We start from the raw sequence: 22,998 nt of genomic DNA, 5'->3' as shown, positions 1-22,998 counted from the left end.
GTCTGATCTGTTCAGAAATCCCAGGTTAGGATGAAAAATAGAGGTAGGAAAAGTGATCATACTTGGGGGAGATGCAGTGATCTTGAGGGTTGGAGTAGGAGCCACGCAGGTGAGTGAGGGAGGGAAGGTTCTGTTCTGGCCAAGATAGTGCATCCAGGTTTGGTCTTAGAGCCATTTGGGATGAATCTCCAAGTGCTGAGAGTCAGCTAGGAGGGCCGCTTTTGGAGTTCCTGGCATCTCATTCATGGAGGCCATGGTGATGCGGTGAAGTGGTTGGCAGTGGTTAAGGTTATAAATTGTGAAGATGAACCAGGTTGCAGTTACCACACAGCTGATCATGGCTATTGCTGTGGTCTGTGATTTCTCGAGGGTGTGTTTGTTTAGACACCGCCAATCCTGAGGGGTGCTGTGCTGTCACTGGCAACCTGCCAGACCTGTGCAGGTGAGCCAGGGCCTGGCCTCTTATGTTTAGAGCTTCCATCAGCAAAGCCGTCCAGTTGGTATCCTGTGTGTAAGGCCCAAGTGGGTGAACATGTGGCATCAAGTGAGGGGAAAGGAGATGGAGGTGGGTCTTTGAGGTTCTCACAGGGTTTGGCTGCAGGAGGTGAGGAACGTGAGTTAATCCTGGAGGAGATGTCGTGGTGGAGGAAGAGGTGTGCATAGTCTGGAAGCTGTCACCCTTGCACAGGCATGTCCCATGGGTCATTTTTGCTTTTTTTGCTGGGGGCTCACAGAGGGACCAGGTTGTAGGGGTGACACCACATGGCTAAGTGCTGCTTGCTGTCTGTGGGCTGCACTCATAACAGCTCTCCAGGTCCTGCAACAATGTGCTGGTTGGACTCTCACCTGGTGACCAGGAGGGGAAGTCAAGGGGAATAGAGGGGCTAGCTGCCACAGGCTTGGTGTTGGTGTAGGCATCCCAGGCTGGTCACATGCTGGAGATGGCCACTGTGTGCTTTTGCTGTGGTAGCTGTTTCAGCTTTATGTCTTCTCCTCTCCAGGTCAAACGTTCGAGGAGTAAAGGAGGCCTGGCGGGCCCTGACGGGACGAAGTCTGTCTTTGGGCAGATGTGTGCAAAGATGAGCTCCTTCAGTCCTGATAGTCTTCTCCTCCCTCACCGTGTCTGGAAAGTCAAGTTTGTGGGTGAGAGCTGTGTGTACACTGAAGGGCCTGTGGTCTGAGGGTCCTGGGCAGTGGTGCAATGAGCAGTGCAGGGAGAGCTGGGTAGCCCATCCGGTGGCCTCCCACGGGGCTGTGTTGGGGTGACTGTGAGTTGCTGACTCTCCTTTCCCTCAAGGTGAATCTGTGGATGACTGTGGTGGTGGCTACAGCGAGTCCATAGCTGAGATCTGTGAAGAGCTGCAGAATGGACTCACCCCCCTTCTGATTGTGACACCCAACGGGAGGGACGAGTCGGGGGCCAACCGTGACTGCTACCTGTTCAGCCCGGCTGCTAGGGCGCCTGTGCACACCAACATGTTCCGCTTCCTCGGTAGGCCTTTTTGCATGGGCATGATGCTGTGGTTATGCGGCTGTGTGCATCCTCAGTTAGCTTAATGCCTACTCTGTCTTACGAGTGGTGGTAGATATTTTGAATATCTGCTTTTAGCTTTTGCAGTGTGTAGCTGCAGGGATGAGCACAGCTGGACTGTCAGCAGCTGTGTGCCAAGGACTGAAAGGTGCTTCGGCACTCAGGGGCTCTGAAAACTGTGTTTCTCCCTCTTAAATGTATCTGAAACTTGGGATCAGACCTGATGGAGTTTTGGTATTTGGCCATACCCTCCCTCCTATTTCATTAAAGGTCTGTGCCATGCACTCCCGGCACTGCCTGCACATCTCCAGGCACAGTGCCACCTTCCTTGAGGAACTCCAGCTGTTTGCTTTGCCATCAAAGGAATGAAGATTGGCCTCTGTGTGTCTTACCACCTGTTGGTGGAAAGAGTAGAATAGTTAGAAACTTGGCCCATAGCAACAAAAAGAAACAATGAACTTAAAATAGGACAGATGTGTTAAGGATGGACCTAAGTATCCATGAATTTGGGTACTGTTGGTTTAGAAGGCACTTAGGCCCCAGTGTAGAGCTAGTCTCCACTGTGTTGTTGAATGAACTAGATGTTCTGTCATCAGTTTCAAGTATCTCCTGTCACTTGTGCCTTGAATGAGCAGGTGTGTTACTGGGCATTGCCATCCGGACTGGGAGTCCCCTGAGCCTCAACCTGGCTGAGCCTGTCTGGAAGCAGCTGGCTGGGATGAACCTTACAATCGCAGACCTCAGTGAGGTAACCGCAGGAGGGAAGGGATGGGGAAATGTGACATCCTGTGTGCCAGGTGCAGAGCACAGTAGGGGTCCCGTGGGGTCTAGTTAAGAGGCACAGTCTGTCCCGAGGTCCTGCCTCACATGGGTGATCAGGCTGCTGGCCACAGACCACATTCCAGTAGCAAAGAAGGCATGTGGATATGAGGCCAGTTTGCTTCTAAAGCTTGATAGATCATCTGTTTTGTGTTGCTTGCAACTTGCACAGTCTTCTCAGATAAGAAAGCTCACCATTTTTCCTGTGGAGGTGCTGAACTTGCAGGCAGCTGGGCTGAGGCTCAGGCTCCTGGGGACGGTGAGACCTGGGTGGCCACCGTTAGCGCCCTCCCTGTGGCCGCTCTTCCCTAAGTGCTGTGACTGCAGGGCAGGATCTGTCTGTGACCACTGGCTCTTGCTTTCAGTGGTTAATTTTAAGGATTTCTTGAATTACAGTACCTTCCTTTCCTGAAGTACTTCCTCATTGCTGCTCTTTTATTTCCCAGCATGTGCAGCGCACTCACAGCCTTGCAGTACACCCAAGGCAGACCTAGGCCCCTCACCTAAGTGACCAGGGTGTGAGCTGAGGCCTGGGTTGCAGGAACAGACCTGACTAAACACATGGACTCCCTTTTCCCCCTTGGAAGGTTGATAAAGATTTTATCCCTGGGCTCATGTACATCCGTGACAACGAAGCCACCTCAGAAGAGTTTGAAGCCATGAGCCTGCCCTTCACAGTGCCAAGTGCAAGCGGCCAGGACATCCAGCTGAGCTCCAAGTACACGCACATCACCCTGGACAACCGCACAGAGTATGTCCGGCTGGCGATAAACTATAGGTGGGTGGTCATCTGTCCTCCGTTGTTTTGACTCAATGAACAGCAAAAATAGCAGAAAATGGTTTGCTTGGATGGTTGCAGTTTTTTAGAAGTATCGTGTGTAGTAAAATGCTAATGGTCTTGGCTCCAACTAATGCTGATCTGTGGTCATCAAAACTTATTTTGTGATCAGGGTCAGAGTACTTGTTATTCTCACCTGAGATACCTGGCTCTGACTAGAATAGTGAGGTGAATAGAATTCTCCATTTGGGGGACAGTCCCAGCAGACGTCACAGGGCCTATGTATGCCCCTCTGTGCTCTGTCACCTCTCCTGGGGCAGGGCTGTGTCTGGGCCATCTCCGTCCCCCCTGCATGGCCCTCAGCCAGCATTCAGGTGCCATTGCTGCGTGGCAGGTCAGCACCACCACCCATAACTTCTGCTGCTCATCTCTGCCTCTGCCCAGTGTCCCAAGTCCACGTGGTATGGTCCTTGGGAGCCTCGTCCTCCAGAAGCACCTGGCTGGGTGTTGGGACAAAGCCACACATGTATAGTGGGCTTTGCTGGCTGGGCTCTGGTTGAAGGTGGTCCTGGCAGGCATCCTATGCTGTGCTGTCCCCTGTGTCTGTTTCTGCCTTGTGCCCCAACTCACCAGTCATGAGGGCCCTCAAGACAGCATCTGCTTCCAGAGAGTCCTTACTGTGGGTGTTGACGGGCCTGATTCTCTGAGTCTGCATGTCTCATTCTCGCTCATTCCTGGGAAGGAAGGAAATATGAAGAATTGTGTCTTGGAATGTGTAGAGATGCAGATAGTTTTTGAGATTATCTTCTATGTGCCAGTCAAGATGAACTCATTGTGAGAAGCTTTGTAATGCCGTGTCTATATAGCACCCACCTCGGTCATCTGTATGGTAAGGCTTGGTGTGAGCAGAACAAGATCTACCCCACCAAAGATAGAAATGCAAAGTGAGTTTTTTCTTTCAGACTCCATGAATTTGATGAGCAGGTGGCTGCCGTTCGGGAGGGGATGGCCCGAGTCGTGCCTGTCCCTCTTCTTTCTCTATTCACTGGATACGAACTGGAGACAATGGTATGCCAACCCCTGCAAGCCTCTGGCCTGGAACTGCTTTTTGCCTGAGGACCTATGAAATCAGTGCCACTAGTTAATCTCTCAGTTAAATCTTGGAAATCTGAGATATGCTTATATCTGTTGAATGAAATGAAAACATGCTTGGGAACCAAGTGTCCCCTGCCTCCCTCCCTCACAGCCCCTACCTCACACAAGGGTGGGCCACAGGGTTGAGGGCATGCAGGACCTGTCCTCCCACCTGTCTTCTCATGCCTCTTACACCCACTCTTCCCCAAACAGACCTTGGTAGAAAGAGTGATTGATTCTGTGCCACAGTGAAGAGTCTTAAGTGTCAGCCCACCCTGAAAGTGTGTCCCTCTGCAGGTGTGTGGCAGCCCAGATATCCCTCTGCATCTTTTGAAGTCAGTGGCAACATACAAAGGGATCGAGCCTTCTGCGTCCCTGATCCAGTGGTTCTGGGAGGTAATGGAGTCCTTCTCCAATACGGAGCGCTCCCTCTTCCTTCGCTTTGTGTGGGGCCGGACGAGGCTGCCCAGGACCATCGCTGACTTCCGGGGCAGAGACTTTGTCATCCAGGTGTGGCTCCTGCACGTCTTGTGGTGTCAGCTGAGGGGGCATGATCCTCGCACACAATCTTGCAGCAGATTGGAAAATGGGTCTCCTGTGTTATGTGGTTTTCCTTCTCCCTGGAAACAAAAATGAAAAACATCCAACTTCTTTGATTTGATAGCTCAAAATTTTATGACTACACGTTCTTGGGTACTGGTACCTACTTTTAAGAAATTTATCTGGCCACCACCAGAATATACTGCTCTTATGTCAGAATATTCTAGATTTTGAGCACACACATCATTTAAAGCATTTGTTTGATTCTCTGCTCAATTAGGTGAATCACTAAGTAAATGCTGCTTACTGAGAAAAATCAGAGTGAGAGCAAGAGTTTTGCTTTAAGTTCTAACTCTGTGGCCAATGGTCAGAAACAGGCTGTGTCCTGCCAGCTCACTGAGGTGGAATGACCTGACCCCCTACTTCCCTCTCCTGAGACCCTCAGGTGTGATTTTCCTGGTAGCAATACAATGGTGGGGGTGGAAGGCTTCCTTGTGGGGGTGGAGTCTCCACTCTCCTCACATGCTTGGAAGGGTGTAGGGATGGGCTCTTTCCCAAGTGCAGCCTGACCGTGTCTGTAGCCAGGGTTATAAAAGTAGCCACCTCTCAGGGAGATCTTTGAAAGCACATGTAGTTTTTTTTGTCAAAAGGTAGGTAATCCCTAGTTTTTGTCAACAATTCTTACTGGCTTCCTAGTGTCTTAATCTGTAGTGGTTGAAAGTGGGCTGATGGATTCAAGGAGAGCTTCCCCATGTGGGGAATGCTGAGCCAGGCCCTGTGCCCATGGGGCTGGGGTCCCACCTGTGTTGACCGAGGCTGGATGGAGCCATCTGACCCTCTCCTTGCACTGATTTGTAAAAAGTAATTGTCACAGTAACCAATTGCTGTTTTTCACTACGAGTCCTAGGAATTAATAAGCTGCTTCTTTTTAATTCTAAAATTGGCTAGATGATATGTTTTCTATTTTACTATTCTTAGCCAAAAATGTGATGATTTTTGTGAGAGTCAAGAGTCTAATGAACAGAATGAAATAGATTTTCAGTGTTTCCTTTCCTTGTACGTAGTCTGTGATATATTTTGCATCAACAGGTATTGGATAAATACAACCCTCCTGACCACTTCCTTCCTGAATCCTACACCTGCTTCTTTTTGCTGAAGTTGCCCAGGTATTCCTGTAAGCAGGTGCTGGAGGAGAAACTGAAATATGCCATCCACTTTTGCAAATCGATAGACACAGATGACTATGCTCGAATAGCCCTCACGGGAGAGCCAGCCGCCGATGACAGCAGTGACGACTCAGAGAACGAAGATGTGGATTCATTTGCTTCAGACTCTACGCAGGATTATTTAACAGGACACTGAGATGGAGAAGTGCCATCCGTCACAAGACACCATGGGACTGAGCAGGGAGGAGAGCGCTACAGCTTGGAGTGCGGGAGGTCTGGTGTGTCTGATGAGAGTACAGTCCTCTGGAAGTCTTGGGAGCGGGCAGAGAGATTGGCTGTTCGTGATTGGAATAATGAATGGAGTAATCATGGGGAATCAGCCTTGACTTGGGCACTATGTGGACACTGACATTTATTTTTAAGACTTAAAAGGGTCTTCTCACCCATAATGCTGCATTACATGTAGGACTTCTCTGTTTACTAAAGTGTGTGAACATTTATATAAATACTGAACTGCAGCATCCCAAAAATGAATAAAAAGCCTTTTTACTTGTAGGTGCAATAGATGTTTTTTTCCTTTCTAGTGTTGTGCATTGTCTTGATTGTACATTGGAAATACTGTGTAACAGTTAAATCATATTATAAGTATTTCAATTAATTTTACTCTGAATTTGTTTATTAAAAGTTTTTGAAGATTAAATCATCAACATTACTTGAATGCATCCAGAGTTTATTTAAACCAAAACAAAACAAAAAGGTCATTGGTCTCCCTCTTCCCCCAGTGCACATTGTAGCATATACAATATGTAACTTGAATTGAGGCCTTTCTGTGAGCAGTGTCATAACTTCTGTCATGGAAAGGGTACTGTATATAATGTTTGTGTCATGTATATGCCTACATTTTAATTCCCTATAAATAAAATATCTGTCACAAAATTATAAGCTGAACTTTCTTATCTGGTCAGACTGTGGATGTGCTACAACCCCAAATAAATGTCTTTGATATAGCGTTAGTTAAAGCCATTCCAGTCTAGAGTTTTTTGGTTACAAACACCAAACTCACTCCAGTGACAAAGGCGTGGTTATTAGGAGAATGGAGAGGTTTGAGGGGAACCTTCAGGGTCCCTTCCGCTGTCCTCCATCCCCATCTGTCTGGGCAGTCTTCATTCCTGTCCCATTGGCCTGGGATCAGGGTGGTGTTTCTGATCCAGTGAGCCATGGGGTAGGATTTGAGCTGCTTCTTCTAGGGTCGTGTGTATGGCAGGCTTTCTGCAAAGGGAAGGACTAAGAATAGGGTAGGAAAACTGGCTAACAGGTCTAGTGCCCTAGAACTTGAGGTAAACGGTACAGATGGAAGCAAAAATTAGATATTTCATGTTGGGAGACTGTTTCTTTATTCAGGGATACAATGTTTCACATTGGAAGATCCAAAGAGAGTTTTTTCTGGAAATTTACCCATGACCAAATTGGTGAATGCCTAGATTAGCCGTTTTTTCAACTTGGCTCAAAATTTCCATAAGCTGTGAGGTGTTTTACCCTCTTGTTGTCAGTCAGCTTTTGCTGCATAACAAACTACCCCCAAAGTCAGTGGCATAAAGAAGCAGCATTTCTTTCTCTCATGAGTTTGGGCTGGCTGGTCTTAGCTGAGTGGCTCTTGTCAACAGGTCAGGTAGGCTCTGCTTTGCACGCCTCTCTGACTACCCAGGGCAAGACAGCCAGTGAAAACAGGTGAGGTCCACTCTCAGAACTGCACTGTCGCCTCCACCCACGTTCTGCATGTGGCCAGCCCCAAAATCAGCGGGCTGGCAAATATATTCTGTTTCTGCAACAGTAGTTCTCAAAGTTGTCTTTGAAGACCCTTGGGGTTCCCAAATCCCTTTCACGGTGTCCATGAGGTCCTCCCTTTTCCAACTACCTATCTGCATGAGGCCAGATTTTCTTTATATCCTTCAGCCAAAAAAATACATTGCGATATGTGGACTGCAGAAGCAGAAATGAGAATCCAGCTGTCTTCTCTTAATCCAGATAGTAAAGAGATTGATAAGAATGTTAATGCCATTCTTCTCACTAAAGTTTTTTGTTTTGGAAAATAATTTTTCAAAAATAGTATGTTAATAAGTAATGGGTTTGTTGTTATTTTAAAGAGAAAAAATATTTCAAAACTTTTCCATTTTATTTCCATTACATTAACTATTGATAGATTAACACGGATAAAAATTATTGAGGATCCCAAAGAACTTTTAAGAGGGAAAAATGGTCTTGAGACTAAAATTGCCACTCCAGAAGGAGGACTCACAAAGTCACAACCAGAGGTGTGGCCCAGGGAGGTGCCAATGTGGGACAACTGTGCCTTCCACCACGCCAGCTTGTCTCTACTGTTTTTGCACTGTTCACAAGCAATTGCCTAAGACATACCTGTTATGAGGACTTTTTTTTTTTTTTAACTTCAGGAATACTGGAGGATTATCTATATCCTCTTATACTACTCCACTCATGCTCAAAAAAAAAGATAGGAGGGACTTTGATTTTCATAGTAACAGTTTCTTCATTTCTGCCCAAGACAAATCTCTAGGACAGTTATATGTCACCTTCGATTTAATTTTTTATTTTCATCCTATTTGTGAAGCCTAAAGTTATAGTTTATTTTGGCGGATTGAAATTTGTGCAGCAGAACCTATGGAAAGGCAAACTGGGAAAGACAGACTCATCCGTGCTAGGAATGGAACTCACCACACTGATAAAGCCTCCTTGATTTTATTGGCAGGTTCCACCAACATTTTGAATCATGGGTTAATCCTCTCTGAGGAAATTAGATGGTGTGATGTATCATGTTTTTCTACCAGTAGTGGATGTGCACTAATAATATATATGAAGCTGCAATCTGCTTACATTTACAAAAACTTCATATGGTGCTGGACACCAGTGTTCACCCTTAGAGTTCCTGACAAATTCTTCCTGGTATTCTCAACAGAGACAGTCCCCAATATTGTCCCTCCAGGTCTTATAGCCTCCCCTCCCCCAGTGCTTGGTCAAGGGGTGGCTGGCCTCTCCTACTCCTCCCTGCATGCTCTCCCACAGCCACGAGGCTGTCACTTTGCGGTTTATCCATTGGTACACTCTGTCCTGAGCCCAAGGGCAAGCTCCAGTCCCGGGTCGGTGTCCTCTGCACGTTCCCCACTGGGACCAGGCGAGTGTGGAGCAGTGCAGGTGGATGCCGAGTGGGCTACCACTGCTTCACTCTTGATGTGGGACCTCAGAAGTGGCCACTAGCTCTGTGTTGTCACTGGACACTTGGCCCAAGTATGGCAGGTGCGCTTCTGGAAACCGTATCTCATCATCTACAAATGGCACCTGCCCCAGCGGCTGTTGGAGCAGGAGAGCGTGTGGAAGCTGTATATGGCAGACGGGATCAACTATGAATAGTACTGCAGGTGGTTCATTTTCATCAGCATGGAATACTGCCTGGCTTGACGGTGACCACTGGCTTCTGAGATTGTTAAGTAGAAACCTCAGGGCTAACTAGAAATCTGGGGACACCAGAGAGAGCTTCCTAAGTCCATGCACGTGTGAACTGTCTTAACTTGCAAAACCAGCCAATCTTTCATTTGGGGGCAGTTGAAGAGAAGGCAGAAGTCTGAGGTATGACGTTCCTTTGGAAACGTCATGGTTCATTGTGAAATCCGCTTTGAGTTGCTCTGAATTAAGTTTGCGGTGCAGACCGGCTCTTGGAGCCCCAGAGCGGCTCCGGGGGCCGGGCTTTCACACAGCGCAGTTCGCACTTGGCCGCGGCGCCGGGCTGGGCCCCTCCGCCCGGGTCCAGAGTGGGTGCTCTGCAGGGCAGGGTCTTCTCATTCTCCGTACAGCTTAGACATGAGCACCAACAACCTTGACTAAGCACCCATTGTTTCGTAAAGAGATTCTTGACAGCAAGGATCCCCGCGGGGGCGCGTCTTCTGCAAATCCCGGTGGGCAAGAGAACCCGGCCTGAGAAGGGCGCGAATCCCGGCGCCAGGGCTGCGGTGCCAGGCGGGCGGCCAGGCTCGTGCAGTCCCCAGGACTGCAGGGACAGGGCGCCGAGGCTCACCACTCCTGCCCCGTGTTAGCGCCGTGTCATTCCGACGGCGGGCTGCCCGCGGGGAGCCTCCGCCCCTTCCCGGGTCAGGAAGGGGGTCCAGACCGTGAGACTCAGCCCCTGAGACCTCCGCGCGGCAGCGCCAGGTTACCCCGCCTCGCCCGGGGGCAGCCCGGACGCTGCCCGGAAAGCACAGGACACGTCCGGCGAGGCCCTCCTCCTTGGCTGCGGGCTCCTCCGTCGGTCCTGACCCGTCTCTGCGGCGCGGCAACCTCGGCCCGCGGGCCCCTCCGCTTTGTAGGGAGAGGGTGTGGGAGGGACGAGAGCGCTCAGCCGCCCCTGCGGGGGCGCTTTGGCCTGTGGACCGCGGGCTCTGCTGCTGCGACGCGCGCCAAACACCCTAAACTCTGCCACCAGCTGACAGTCGTCCTTGGCCTCCTGCGCTTGCTCTGCTATCATGTCCTGGGGGCCACAGGCATTTGGCGTCCCCGTTATCCCTGGGGAGGTTCCTTGTGAGGAAATGCTGGGTAGCAGCCCAGCTCCATCAGCGCCCATGGAAGCAGGGGCTCCCCCGGGCCCTGGTCTCACCCGTCCTTTAGCCGGCTTGGATGGAAACAGCCCCTTGGAGGGACGACGGTTTCTCGAAGCAGTGACCCCTAGTCTCAGTACGCATTACTGGGAAACCTGTAGCTGACACGTCGGGCCTAGCACAGCCCGCAGGTGCAGGGATGCGCTGGGCTGTGTTCCAGCACTGGGACCAGGCCCCTTTTCTCTCCTGGGCTGGAGTGGGCTCGACCTAATGATGGCCTGAGTCTCAAGGACACGCTCCACCAGGGTGAGGGGTTTGAGGAGCATGCCCACCACAGGGAGCTCAGGCAGGTGGGTCCCACTCCAGCCACTTTTCAAAGGTGTTTTTCCCCCCCATACACTATGGAGACTTTACCCTAAGGAATTCTGCCCAGTGAATTTTCCTCTAGCTCACTACATCTTTAAAAAAATAGACTTTATTTATTAGAGCAATTTTAGATTCACAGCAAGATGGAGCAGAAGATACAGAGATTTCCCAAATACCCCTTGCTCCCACACACACAGAGCCTCCCCCATTATCAATATCCCCCACCAGAATGGTACATTTGTTACAATTGATGAACCTACACCGACTCATCATCATCACCCAAAGTCCACAGTTTACATTAGGGCTCACTCTTGGTGATGCACATTCTATGGGCTTAGGGCAAATAGATGATGATGTCTATTCATCATTGTAGTATCACACCGAATAGTTTCACTGTGGTAAAAATCCTCTGTACTCTATCTTTTCATCCCTCCCTCCTGCACTCCCTTCCCACAACCCCGCCATCCCCCTCCGTGCAAGCAGCCTAACAAGGCCAAAAGCAGGTTGGTGGGAAGGCACCAACCAACAAGGCCACATGTTCTCCCTCCCCAACCTAAGACCCCAAGTAAAAACCCCTACCTTTTTCTCTTCAAGGAGGTGGATTTGAGTTTTAGCTCCCATCTCCTCATCTGGCTGCCTTTTGATAATAAAAGCCCTTTTCCTTTCTATAAGCCTGGTGTTCCAGGTTTTTATTTTTTTATTTTTGGCCCCTCTTGTGTGGCAGGTAAAAGAATCTGTTTGTGTTCGGTGACAGAATTACACAGTATGTAGGCTTTTCAGACTGGCTTCTTTCACGTTAGCATGTCTTTAAGGTCCCTCCACGTCTTTTCATGGCTTGATAGCTCATTTCTTTTTAGTGCTGAATCATATTCCATTGTCTGGTTGTATCCCAGTCTATTTATCCATTCACCTACTGAAGAACATCTTGGTTGCTTTCAGGTTTTAGCAATTATGCATAAAGCTGCTATAAACATCCATGTACATGTTTTTGTGTGAACATGTTTTAAATTCCTTTGGGTAAATACCAAGGAGAAAAATTTCTGGATGCTAAGGTAAGAGTATGTTTAGTTTTGTAAGGAACTGCCAAGTTTTCTTCCAAAGTGCCTGTACCATTTTGCGTTCCCACCAGCACTGAATGAGAGTTCCTATTGCTCCACAGATCATTATATTTTAAAATGACTTTAAAGTGTGTAATTTAAGTGTGTAATTCCTCCCATTGCTTGCATTGTGCTTTCATTGTTCAGTTGCTGCATCCTTGGCTAGGGTACAATCTGTGATGATTTAAAACATGGCTCTAACATTCTCTGACATTCCTTCCATCAAGAACTGGGGGCTGTGTCCTTCCCCTTGAACCCGGCCTCTGTGACTGCTTGGTCAATGGAATATGGCAGAAGTGACACCTGCCCGTCCTGGGTTCAGTCCTCAAGGAACTAGCGGCTTCCACTTCCTATCTCTTGGGTCCCAGCCACCATGCTCTGAGGAAGTCCAAGAGTCAGGGTGCAGTCTATGTGGCAAGGCCAGCAGACCCACTCCAGAAGTGAGGGAGTGCACCTCCAGGTGATTCCAGCCTCCACACTCAGGGCTCTTCCTGCCTTGTGCCACTATGACTGTCCTGGGGTGCAGATTAGCTGTTTCCACTGTGCCTTTCTGAATTCCAGACCCACAGTATCTAAGGGCATGATAAATGGTCACTATTTTTGTCACTAAACTTGAGGAGGGGGTTGTTACAGCAGTAGATAAAGGGACCCCATGTGAATCTGCATTTGATTTTTTCTCTTTCTCAGGTCACTCTCTGACCTTGGCCAAGAGGCAGAGGAAACTGGCCATGCGTAGTCTCTATGGTGTGTGTGTTTGTGTGTCTGTGTAATTTATGTGCCTGAGTGTGTGTGTCTATGGCTGCGTCTGTGTACAGTTTATGTGTCTCTGTGTGGGTCGTTTGTATTTCCTTGTGTTCCTTGCATGTTTGCGTGTCAGTGTGTGTGTGTCCATGCATGTGTATATCTGTATATGAATGTGTCTGTGTGTAGTTTGTGTTTGTGTTTATGTGTCTGTGTGAGGTCTGTGCATATCTGTGTGTGCGTATGAGAGACACCACTTTGCACAAGTGTAACCTGGGCGACAGCCCTAGGCTGGAGGTGGAACCAGGCAATGAGAATAAGGGGAACCCTGGTCAGCTTTATCAGCTCTAGCAGAGAACTCTTAAAATGCAGAACCAGGCAAAAGTAAGCAGAATATTCACTCAGTTACGTTTCCTCAATTCTTGTTCATAGGGAAAAATGTGTTACAACACTTTGGCTACCTTCCATAAAGCAGAGCTTGAAATGGGCACAGCGAGCGGAGATTATCGTCCAGCTCTCGGAGAAGGCACTGAGATGGGTCTGGCCTTTCACCAGGAGCCTTGTCCCGCTTTCCTCACGGCTCTCTTCAGGCTTTGAGCGCGGAGGCGTCCTCCTCCGGGTCTCGCGGGATGCCCTGGGGGCGCGCCCGTAGTGACGTATGTGGGCGTGGCCAGGCGGGGAGAGCCTTTCTCCTGGTCCTGCCTGCCGCCTTGGGGGGCGTGCCCGCGGTGACGTATGTGGGCGTGGCCAGCTCGAGCGCCGCGCCCCACCGGCCCTGCCTCGCGCACCCCAGCGCCCGAGAGCCTGCACACTGTCCTGACTGGAGGGTTGCGCTCCATTCACCGGTCAGAGCTCTCTGCTTGGGCCTTAGACTTCACTCTTGGCGAAAGTTCAAGTCTTCAGGTTAGTCGGGAGGGAGGAGTGAGGAGCTAACCTATTTTGGGGGCAGGTAGGGTTTTAACAAGCTTGTGCTGAACTGTTGCTTATAGAGCAAGGAGAATGTGCAAATACGTGTAAGACCGAGTGTCTGGTGTGAGCACCGGGCGCCCAGTGCCACAGTGAGCGTTGTCTGGGTTTACTGGAGCGGCGCGCTGGGAGGCGGGTCCCAGGACAGGGCGGGTGGGCCGCGGGACTGGGGATTTGGAGGCGCTCACACGGAGAATGTTCTGCTTGAGCTGCAGCGCGGCATCTGCTCCCTGCCGCGCACACGTGAGCTGGTCAGGCGTTCTGCGGAATGGAATGCGCGGGGCGAAAACATTCAATCCCCAGAGCCCTGTTCCTCACTCTGTCACATACGGTGAATAAAGGATTTGAAGTTGCCAGCTCTTTCCGAGGACATGGACATTAGGCACAGGCGTCCCCAGGTGTGGACGTTCTTGGGTTTACAGACCCAGGCCTGCGCAGGGACGCAGGGTGCCCGGCACTCACGAGGAAAAGGGCCTGGCTGCTTGTGAAGTTCCCCAGGGGATCCTCTGAGCAGGGACTCAGGGGATGTGACAACTCCGTAACGTGTAGTGATTCTGAGGGAAAGGAAACAGGAGGCTGTTAGCAGTGTGGGCAGCTGCTATCTCCTGAATACAAGGCAGTCCATTATAACCTCAACCACCTAGGAAGTGCTATCCTTGAGGTTTTCTTGTCTCTGGTGGGCATGTGATCTGCTGTCCAGGCCCCTGGGGCAGGGCCTGTCTGTCTAGGGGTGCCGGAGCTTGAATGCATCTGGTGATACCAACTGTCACATAATTGCTAATGAAGATTAAATCTTATTAGAAACAACAGAGGTGAAAGCTCTAGGTAAACTGTAAAGGATTGCATGAAAACTGCTTGTTATTGCAAATTTAATTTATAAACACTTGAGTGCACTTCACATCAGGTGCAAAGTGGTAGTGATCTAGGGACATAAATTCCTAAAGTTTTATTACACTAATGAAAAGCAAATCTTGATTCTGTTCTTGTTCTTTGAGTAGGTCTTTGGGGTTAGCTGAGGTCTGAGGACATCAGGAATTATGGGGGAGAGGGATGTCCTGGCTGCTGCTGGAGACCCAGCAGTGCTCACACCTGGAACACCTGGGAAAGGTTTTAAGCCTGTGGCCATGTGGTCAGATGTGCGTTTTGGAAAGATCACTGTGGTTGGGAGCAGATTGGGGGCTTGAGAAAGCCACTCCTGAGTCCTGCCCACTAAGAGGTGGCTGCATGGCCAGGACAGGGGGCACTTGATTGGGGAGGGGTTTGCAGGGAGAAGGCGGTTGTCAGGAGGGCTCCAGGTTTGTGGATGAATGCACCTGGATGGATGGTGGGATTAGTCACAGGATCCTGGGGAAGGGCCAGAAGTAGCCTCAGACATCTGCCAGGGCATTTGAGTACCTTTGAGACATCAGGGGAGACAAAAAGGCAGCTGGACACAGTGGTCTGGGCTGCAGAGGGGAGCCTGGGGGTCACTTGTCCATGGGTGAGATCGAGGCCTCTTGAGAGAGGGGAGAAGAGAAGGGCCTTTTAACTGAGCTGTGGGGAGGTGGGCCTGCAATGGAGACATGAGAGGCCAGAGGTGGGGAGGATAACCTAGAGACTGGAGGTTCAGAAGGAGGCGGCCTGTGGAGGAGGGAACCAGCCAGGGTGTGGCTCTGAGACTGTTCCAACTTCTCATATACTGGAAATACGAGAAGAGACCCCATAGACCAAGTCTCTGGTTAGCACTTGTGGGAGCTTGCTGGTCTGACTTTTGTCATTGTTTCCAGTTGTCCTGCCTCGTGGGGTGTGTGGAGGCACTTCCTTGTGAGAGCAGGCTCTTCTGGGCCCATTGTCCATGTGTGGTTCTTCTTTTTTTATTTTTTTGCCAATGGATGTCCACTTGCTCCAGCACCACTTGTTGAACAGGCTGATGTTCTTAGATTGAATTGCTTTTGCACCTTAGTCAAAATCCACTGGGCATATTTGTGTGGGTCTGTTTCTGGGTTCTTTGTTCTGTTCCATTGATCCATGTATGTTTTTCCCTGCCCACACCACACACTTGGTTACTGTAGCTATAGAGTAAGTCTTGCAATTGGGTAGATTGGTTCCTCCCATTTTAATTTTTTTCAAAACTGCTTTAGTTTTTCTAGGTTGTTTGCTTTTCCATATAAATTTTAGAATAATCTTGTTTATATCTACAAAAGTTCTTGGTGGAATTTTGATAGGCGTTGCATTAAACCTGTATATCAATTTGGGGAGACTCAATATCTTGACTATGTTGTCTTCTAATCCATGAATACAATTTCTCTCTCTACTTACTTAGATCTTCTTTGATTTCTTTCATCAGCTTTGTGTAGTTTCCAGCATATGAATGTATACCTACATATGCAGTAATACAGCATATTAGATGTATACCTAATTATTTAGTTTTTTAGAAAATATAAATGATACTGTATTTTTAATTTGGATGTCAGCACATTCATTGGTAGTATATAGAACTATTAGAGATTTTAAAATATTAATCTTGTATTCTATAACCTTGCTGAACTTTTTAGTTCCATGAGTTCTAGAATTTTTTTGTAGATTACTTGGAATTTTTCACATAGAAAATCATACCATCTGCAAATTGGAACAGTTTTACCTCTTCCTTTCTGTTCTCTATGCTTTTATTTCCTTTTCCTGCCCTATTGCACTGGTTAGAACTTCTAGAACTATATTTAATAGGAGTGGTGAGAGTGGACATCCTTGGCTTGTTCCTGATCTTAGCAGGAAAGCTTCAGGTTTCTCATCAAGTATGATGTTAGCTATAGATTTTTGTAGCTATTCTTTATCAGGTTGAGGAAGTTCTATATTCCTGTTTTTCTTGAGTTTTTATCATGAATGGGTGTTTAATTTTGTCAGATGCTTTTTCTGCATCAATTAATATGATCATGTGATATTTCTGCTTTAGCCTGTTAATATGATAGATTATATTGATTGATGTTTTTATTAGCTTTATTGAGATAATTAAGATACCATACACTTCACCCATTTGTGGAGTATGTTTCACTGGTTTTTCGTATATTTACTGAATTGTGTGCCCATCCCCTAAATTAATTTTAGAATATTTCCACCAACCAAAAATGAAACCGCATACACTTCAGCAGTGCCTGCTTATTTCCCTTAGACCATGCCTTCTTCCCTCCACCCTAGACAACCAGTATTCTACTTTTTGTCTCTATAGATTTACCTCTTTTGAAGATTTCATATATAAATGGAATCAAGCAATATTTGCTCTTTTGCGATTGGCTACTTTCACTTAATCTTTTCAAAGTTCATCCATGTTGTAGCATATATCAGTACACTATTACTTTTTTATTGTGTTAAAATATTTCATTATTTGGGTATATCTCATTTTATCAATTAATCAGTGATGGACATTTGGATTGTTTCCACTTTTTTATTATTGTGAATAATGCTTTAATGAATATTGATGTACGAGTTTTTGTGTGGACATGTATTTCCATTTCTCTTGGGTATATACCTAGAAGTGGAATTACTAGTTCATATGGTAACTCTACCTTTAACACTGATTAATTTGTGAATGCTGAACCAGGCTTGCATCCCTAGAATAAACTTTATTTGGGCATGGTAATAATTCTTCTTTATATATTGCTGAATTTCCTTTATTAATATTTTGTTATGGATTTTTGCATCATATTCATCAAGATATTGTTTTGTAGTTTTCTTTTTTTGTATTGTCTCTATCTGATTTTGGTGTCAGGGTAATACTGGCCTCATAAAATTAATTGGGAAAGGTATCTTCTATTTTCTGGAAGAGACTGGGTAGAATTGGTGTTAATTCTTCTTTAAATGTTTGGTAGAATTTTCCAGTGAAACAGTCTGGGCCTGGAGATTTCCTTTTTTGGGAACTTAAAAATTCAAATTAAATTTTCTGAGTAGTTACAGGGCTATTCAAACTGTCTACTTTATATTGGGTGAGTTGCATTAATTTGTGCTTTTTGAGGAGTGGTTCCTTTTCATCTAAGTCGTCAAATTTTTGTGTGTAGAGTTGTTCCATTACTATTCTTTTAATGTCTGCAGGGTCTGTAGTGATGTTCCCTGTTTCATTCCTGATACTGGGAATTTGTATTCTCCGTTTTTTTCTTTGTCAGTCATACTAGAGGTTTGTTAATTCTATTGATGTTTTCAAAAAACCAGCTTTTTGTTTCATTGATTTTCTTTGTTTTTTTTTTTTTTGTTGTCTATTTCATTGAATTTTCCTCTTATGTTTGTTATATTCTTATTTCTGCTTGCTTTAGGTTTATTTTGGTCTTTTTCTCTAGATTATTCAGATGAAAGCTTAAATTATTTATTTGAGACTTTTGTCCTTTCTAATGTGAGCATTTTAGTGCTATAAATTTCCCTCTCATGACAGCTTTAGCTGTGTTCTCTAAATTTTTATATGTTGTATTATCATTTTTACTCAGTTTGATATAATTTTGATTTCCCTTGAGACTTCCTCTTTGACTCCTAGATTATTTAGAAGTGTGTTGTTTAATTTCCAAGTGTGTAGATATTCTGCCTGTCTTTCTGTTATTAATCCTTAATTTGATTCCATTGTGTCGGTAGAACACACTCTGTATGATTTCAGTTCTTTCAAATTTGTTGAGATTTGCCTTATGGCCCAAGGTGTGGTCTATCTTGGTATATATTCTGTAGGCACTTATAAAGAATGTTCTGATGTTGTTGGGTGGAGTGTTCCATAAATATCAATTAGATTCTCTTGGTTGTTGGTGTTGTTCATTTCTTCTATATCAGTGCTCATTTTCTATCTAGTTGTCCTGTCAATTGCTGAGAGGGAAATGTTGAAGTCTCCAACTATAGAACTCAACATGTCTCTTTCTCCTTTCAGTTTTATTAGTTTTTGCATCACATATTTTCCAATTGTGTTGTTAGGTGCATTCACACTTAAGATTTCTATATCTTCTTGGCAAATTGACCCTTTTATCACTATATGATGTCTCTCTTTGTCCCTAGTAATTCTCTTTGCTCTGAAGTATATTGTATCTTCTAGCAATACAGCCACGTGTGCTTTCTTTGTATTAATGCTTGAATAATATATCCTTTTACTTTTAAGCCTACCTATATTATTGTTTTTGAAGTGAGTTTCTTCTAGACTGCACATAGTTGAGTAATGTTTTTGAATCCACTCTGCTAACCTTTGGGTTTTTTTTCTTTCTTTAAGGAAGATTAGCCCTGAGCTAACTGCTGCCAATCCTCCTCTTTTTGCTGAGGAAGACTGGCCCTGAGCTAACATCCATGCCCATCTTCGTCTACTTTTTTATATGTGGGATGCCTACCACAGCATGGTGTGCCAAGTGGTGCTGTGTCCGCACCCAGGATCTGAACTGGTGAACCCCAGGCTGCTGAAGCGGAACGTGCGAATTTAACTGCTGTGCCAGTGGGCCGGCCCCCTAATCTCTGTTTTTTAATTGTTGTATTCAGACCATTTCTATTCAATGCAATTTTGATATGTTATGGCTGTGGGGTAGTTGAACATATTTTACAATTCCATTTTGATTTATCTATAGTATTTTTGAGTGTTTCTCTTTTATAACTTTTTAAAGTGGTTGCTCTAGACATTGTTATATATACATTACTTGTCACAGTACTGGTGTCATCATTTTATCAGTTTGAGTAAAATCTACCTCCCTCTACATCCTTTTGTCTGTCCTATTTGTGATAAGATTGTCTTAAATGGTTCCTTTACATGTGTTGATAATCACATCAGAGAGTGTTATAATTTTTGCTTCAAACATCAAACATAACTTAAAAAATTCAAGAGGAGAGGGAAAAATGTATTGTGTTTACCCATACTTTTCTTGTTTCCATTGTTCTTTTTACCTTCTTGATGTTCCCAAATTCTTTCTTTTATCTTTTCCTTTCTGTTTAGAGAATGTTCTTTAGCCATTCTTTTAGGTTAGGTCTGCTGGCAACAAATTATCTCAGTTTTCTTTCATCTAAGAATGTCAGGATTTCCCTTTCATTCCTGAAAGATTCATTCTTCACTAGATAGAGAATTCTAGGTTGACAGTTCTTTTCTTTCATTTCTTGAAAAATATTGTGCCACTTCTGGCCTCCATGGTTTCTTTTTTTGAATTGGTTTTTTCCTAGAGGTACATTGTCATTTCTCTCTTACTGGTTTCAAGTCTTTAGTTTTAAAAAGTTTAACAATGATATGTCTTGGTGTGGGTTTCTTTAGATTTATCGTCTTTTGGATTCACTTAGCTTCTCCATTTTGCCAATTTTGGGAAGTTTTCAGCTGTTGTTTCTTCAAATACTTTTTTAGCTACATAGTACTTCTCTTCTCCTTCTGAGAATCTGATTACATGAATGTTAGATCTTCTTTTATAGTCTCACATGTCTCTGAGGGTCTGTTAATTTTTTTTCTCTGTTATTCAGATTGCGTAATTTCTATTGTTCTATCTTCATCAATTCTTTTCGTTTTGCTATTGAGCCCATCTATTGAGTTTTTGATTTTGCTATTGTGTTTTTCAGTTCCATTTGGCTCTTCTTTGCTGAGGCTTCCCATTTATTTGTTGAGACTTTTATTTTTTTCATTTGTTTCAAGTGTGTCTGTTCTTGCTTGTTGAAGAATTTTTATTTTGACCGCCTTAGAAATCTTTGTCAGATAATTCTAACATCTTTGTCATCTCAGTGTTGTCATCTATTTTCTTTCAAGTTGAGATTTTCCTGGTTATCACTGTGACAGGTGATTTTTGGTTGAAACCTGCCTATACTGAGAAAAATTTAAAAATTTAAATTATTAGTATGAATTTTATTGCTCATTTTATATTCTGCAATGTCCGTTTAAAATGCAGATATGAGAATGTTTAATTTCTATGTGGAATTTCATAAAACTAACTCAGATGTTTTTATTTCACTTTATGATACAATCATATTCTACCAACACTCTCTGCCTTCTGCTTACTGATGAGTAAGTCATCATTTTCAACACAACTGATGGGTTAAAGTAGGGAAATCATAATAGTGAGGAAGTAGTAAGACTTTATTGCTCATTTGGGTTTCTTCAAATGCCATTGCCTTTCTGTATTTGGAGTAAATTCTGGTTTCACCAGAAAGTGTGGCTTCTTGGGCTCTCAGTGCCCCCACTTACTCAGCTGTACCCATAACACACTTACCTTGTACTTGCTTTGAACTTGTATACATCCCAGGTTCTCCAGAATTTGTGATCCTGGGGCATTTACAGCCTCTATGTGGATTGGGTGACAAGGAGTGGTGGACCCACAAATTTTACTCACTCCACCCACAAGCGTGGGCAGTGTTCTCAATGCTGCAAATCCTACTCAAGCAAGGCTCACAGTAATTCTTGGCTTCACAGCAACCCTTGATAACAAACCAGGCTGCTGCAAATTAAAGTTGTGGGATGCTGCCAAAGATAAAAAATAAAATGGTGATGGTTTAAAATGAAATCCAAAAATTAGGACACCATAACCTTATAAGTATAGTAGTTTTTCTCATTTTTATAATAGATATTATTGTTTTCTTGTTACAAAAGTATTAATTTGCTAGAAGCAAAAATCATTAAAATCATAGCGTAGACAGAGACAAAGGGGAAAGTCCCAATCATCTGTATCTCCACCCTCTGGAGGTAGCCATGTTTTGGAGTCTGTTTCTTTTTGTTTTTCTGTTCTGTGCATACAATACATACTTATTTAGTTCAAGAAGAATATCCTAATATATCAATTGTTTTCCCATATCCTTAACATTTCCCAATATCAGTCAATATTCTTTTAGAGCATTTTTCTGATTTCATAGTATTTCATGCTATGCACATATCACAACTTTCTTAACTAATACTCTGTTGTTGAATACTTAGGTCATGACTAGTATGAAATGTGCTAGAATATTCATCCTTGGAGGTGAGCATACTTTGTTTCCTGTATGATATTAGAATGTTGGAACACTGGAAGGGCCTAGTTATAAGAGGCCTTTCTATGGTACCATTCAGTAGTATGGACTCCCCAGGGTGCAAATGATATTCCCAGTTTGTTTTCAATCAATGGTGGTTTCTTTTTGGCTGACTCTAGTGAGAAGAGTGGAAACAGACCATGCATCTAGAGAGCAAAGACGGCGGGCTGACCTCCGGCACACTGGAAATGGAACTACATCAGACGTCTGCTCCCACCTGTGCTGGCCTGGGAGGGCCAGGGCTGGTGAGACACGTCATGAGCAACTGCAGGCCACAGCCGGGAGTCAGCAGGGCAGACCCCCCAAGCCCCTGCTCCAGCAGGGCAGCCAGGTGGAGCCACTGGGCTCCTGTGGATCAGGAACTTGGCCCATTCCTCACAGAGGGGAGGTGAGTTTAAAATAGTTTTATCTTGTAAATGTGGAATTCACAAGTATTGGATTTCCATGAGCATAGTTCCCCCACATTTTTGGTGGAAAAAATTTCCAAAAATTTTTCCAGAATCTTTCCAGCATTAGGTCACTTTCCTGGCCTGTTTTGAATAAATGCTATTTCTAAAATGTGGCTAACATAACTCCAAAAGATAATAAAAATATAAAAGAGAGGTTTTAGCATAAAGACTTAGCATTTACTATATTATTTAAGGCATTAGAAGTATTACATGGGGCTGGCCTGGTGGTGCAGCGGTTGAGTTCCCCTGTTCTGCTTTGGCAGCCGGGGGTTTGCTGGTTCGGATCTTGGGTGCAGACCTGCGCATTGCTTGTCAGGCCATGCTGTAGTAGACATCCCCGATATAAAGTAGAGGAAGATGGGCACGGATGCTAGCTCAGGGCCAGGCTGCCTCAGCAAAAAAAAGAGGAGGACTGGTGGCAGATGTTAGCTCAGGGCTAATCTTCCTCAAAAAAAAAAAAAGAAGAGAAAAGTATTACATGATTTTTAAAAGCATATATATGTATCTTAAAACATATTTAATTCCTATAAATATGTCGTAAATCAATTGAGTATTGTTTTTCACGTCAGAGAACTCTGGATTTACATAAAAATGAAAACCTTTTGATAAACTCTTAAATATTTACCGATGTAAAAATAATAAATAGACATAAAAGTAGCATCCTGTGAGTGAGCGTCTATGCATGTCCATGTAGGAACATTTCGATACCCTGAAGATCTGGGTGCCCTCATCCCCGCAGCTGGTAAGTCCTGCTCTGTGCAGTTGTTCAGTCAGAAGCCTGATTTGCTCAGTACTGACAGTCTATCATTGTAAAACACAGAGTATCTCAGAAATGCACACAGTGTGGCAGATGATGC

General features: G+C 45.2%; 2 protein-coding genes across 9 annotated transcripts in view; both read left to right on the top strand.

Annotated features, from left to right (window-relative positions):
• Nucleotides 1-6,910, top strand: part of HERC2 (HECT and RLD domain containing E3 ubiquitin protein ligase 2) — a 256,159-nt gene extending 249,249 nt beyond the window's left edge. For all 6 annotated transcript variants that reach the window (XM_070231475.1, XM_023652120.2, XM_023652115.2 and 3 more), the window contains exons 87-93: nucleotides 1,002-1,143; nucleotides 1,298-1,492; nucleotides 2,167-2,279; nucleotides 2,938-3,128; nucleotides 4,091-4,196; nucleotides 4,560-4,772; nucleotides 5,892-6,910. In XM_070231475.1, the coding sequence (XP_070087576.1) occupies nucleotides 1,002-1,143; nucleotides 1,298-1,492; nucleotides 2,167-2,279; nucleotides 2,938-3,128; nucleotides 4,091-4,196; nucleotides 4,560-4,772; nucleotides 5,892-6,164 (1,233 nt within the window). In that variant the 3' untranslated portion in view covers nucleotides 6,165-6,910. The remainder of the gene's footprint in view (nucleotides 1-1,001; nucleotides 1,144-1,297; nucleotides 1,493-2,166; nucleotides 2,280-2,937; nucleotides 3,129-4,090; nucleotides 4,197-4,559; nucleotides 4,773-5,891) is intronic.
• A 6,575-nt stretch (nucleotides 6,911-13,485) lies between these two features.
• Nucleotides 13,486-22,998, top strand: part of OCA2 (OCA2 melanosomal transmembrane protein) — a 365,906-nt gene continuing 356,393 nt past the window's right edge. The window contains exons 1-2 of one of the 3 annotated variants that reach the window (XM_023652076.2): nucleotides 13,486-13,676; nucleotides 21,812-22,080. In XM_023652076.2, the coding sequence (XP_023507844.2) occupies nucleotides 21,833-22,080 (248 nt within the window). In that variant the 5' untranslated portion in view covers nucleotides 13,486-13,676; nucleotides 21,812-21,832. The remainder of the gene's footprint in view (nucleotides 13,677-21,811; nucleotides 22,081-22,998) is intronic. The other 2 variants (XM_070231431.1, XM_014734075.3) reach the window with 2 other exon arrangements.

This window comes from Equus caballus, chromosome 1 (assembly GCF_041296265.1).
Source record: "Equus caballus isolate H_3958 breed thoroughbred chromosome 1, TB-T2T, whole genome shotgun sequence".
Lineage (NCBI taxonomy): Eukaryota > Metazoa > Chordata > Mammalia > Perissodactyla > Equidae > Equus > Equus caballus.
Note: the sequence above shows the minus strand (reverse complement) of the source record. Positions and strands in the feature narration are given on the sequence as shown.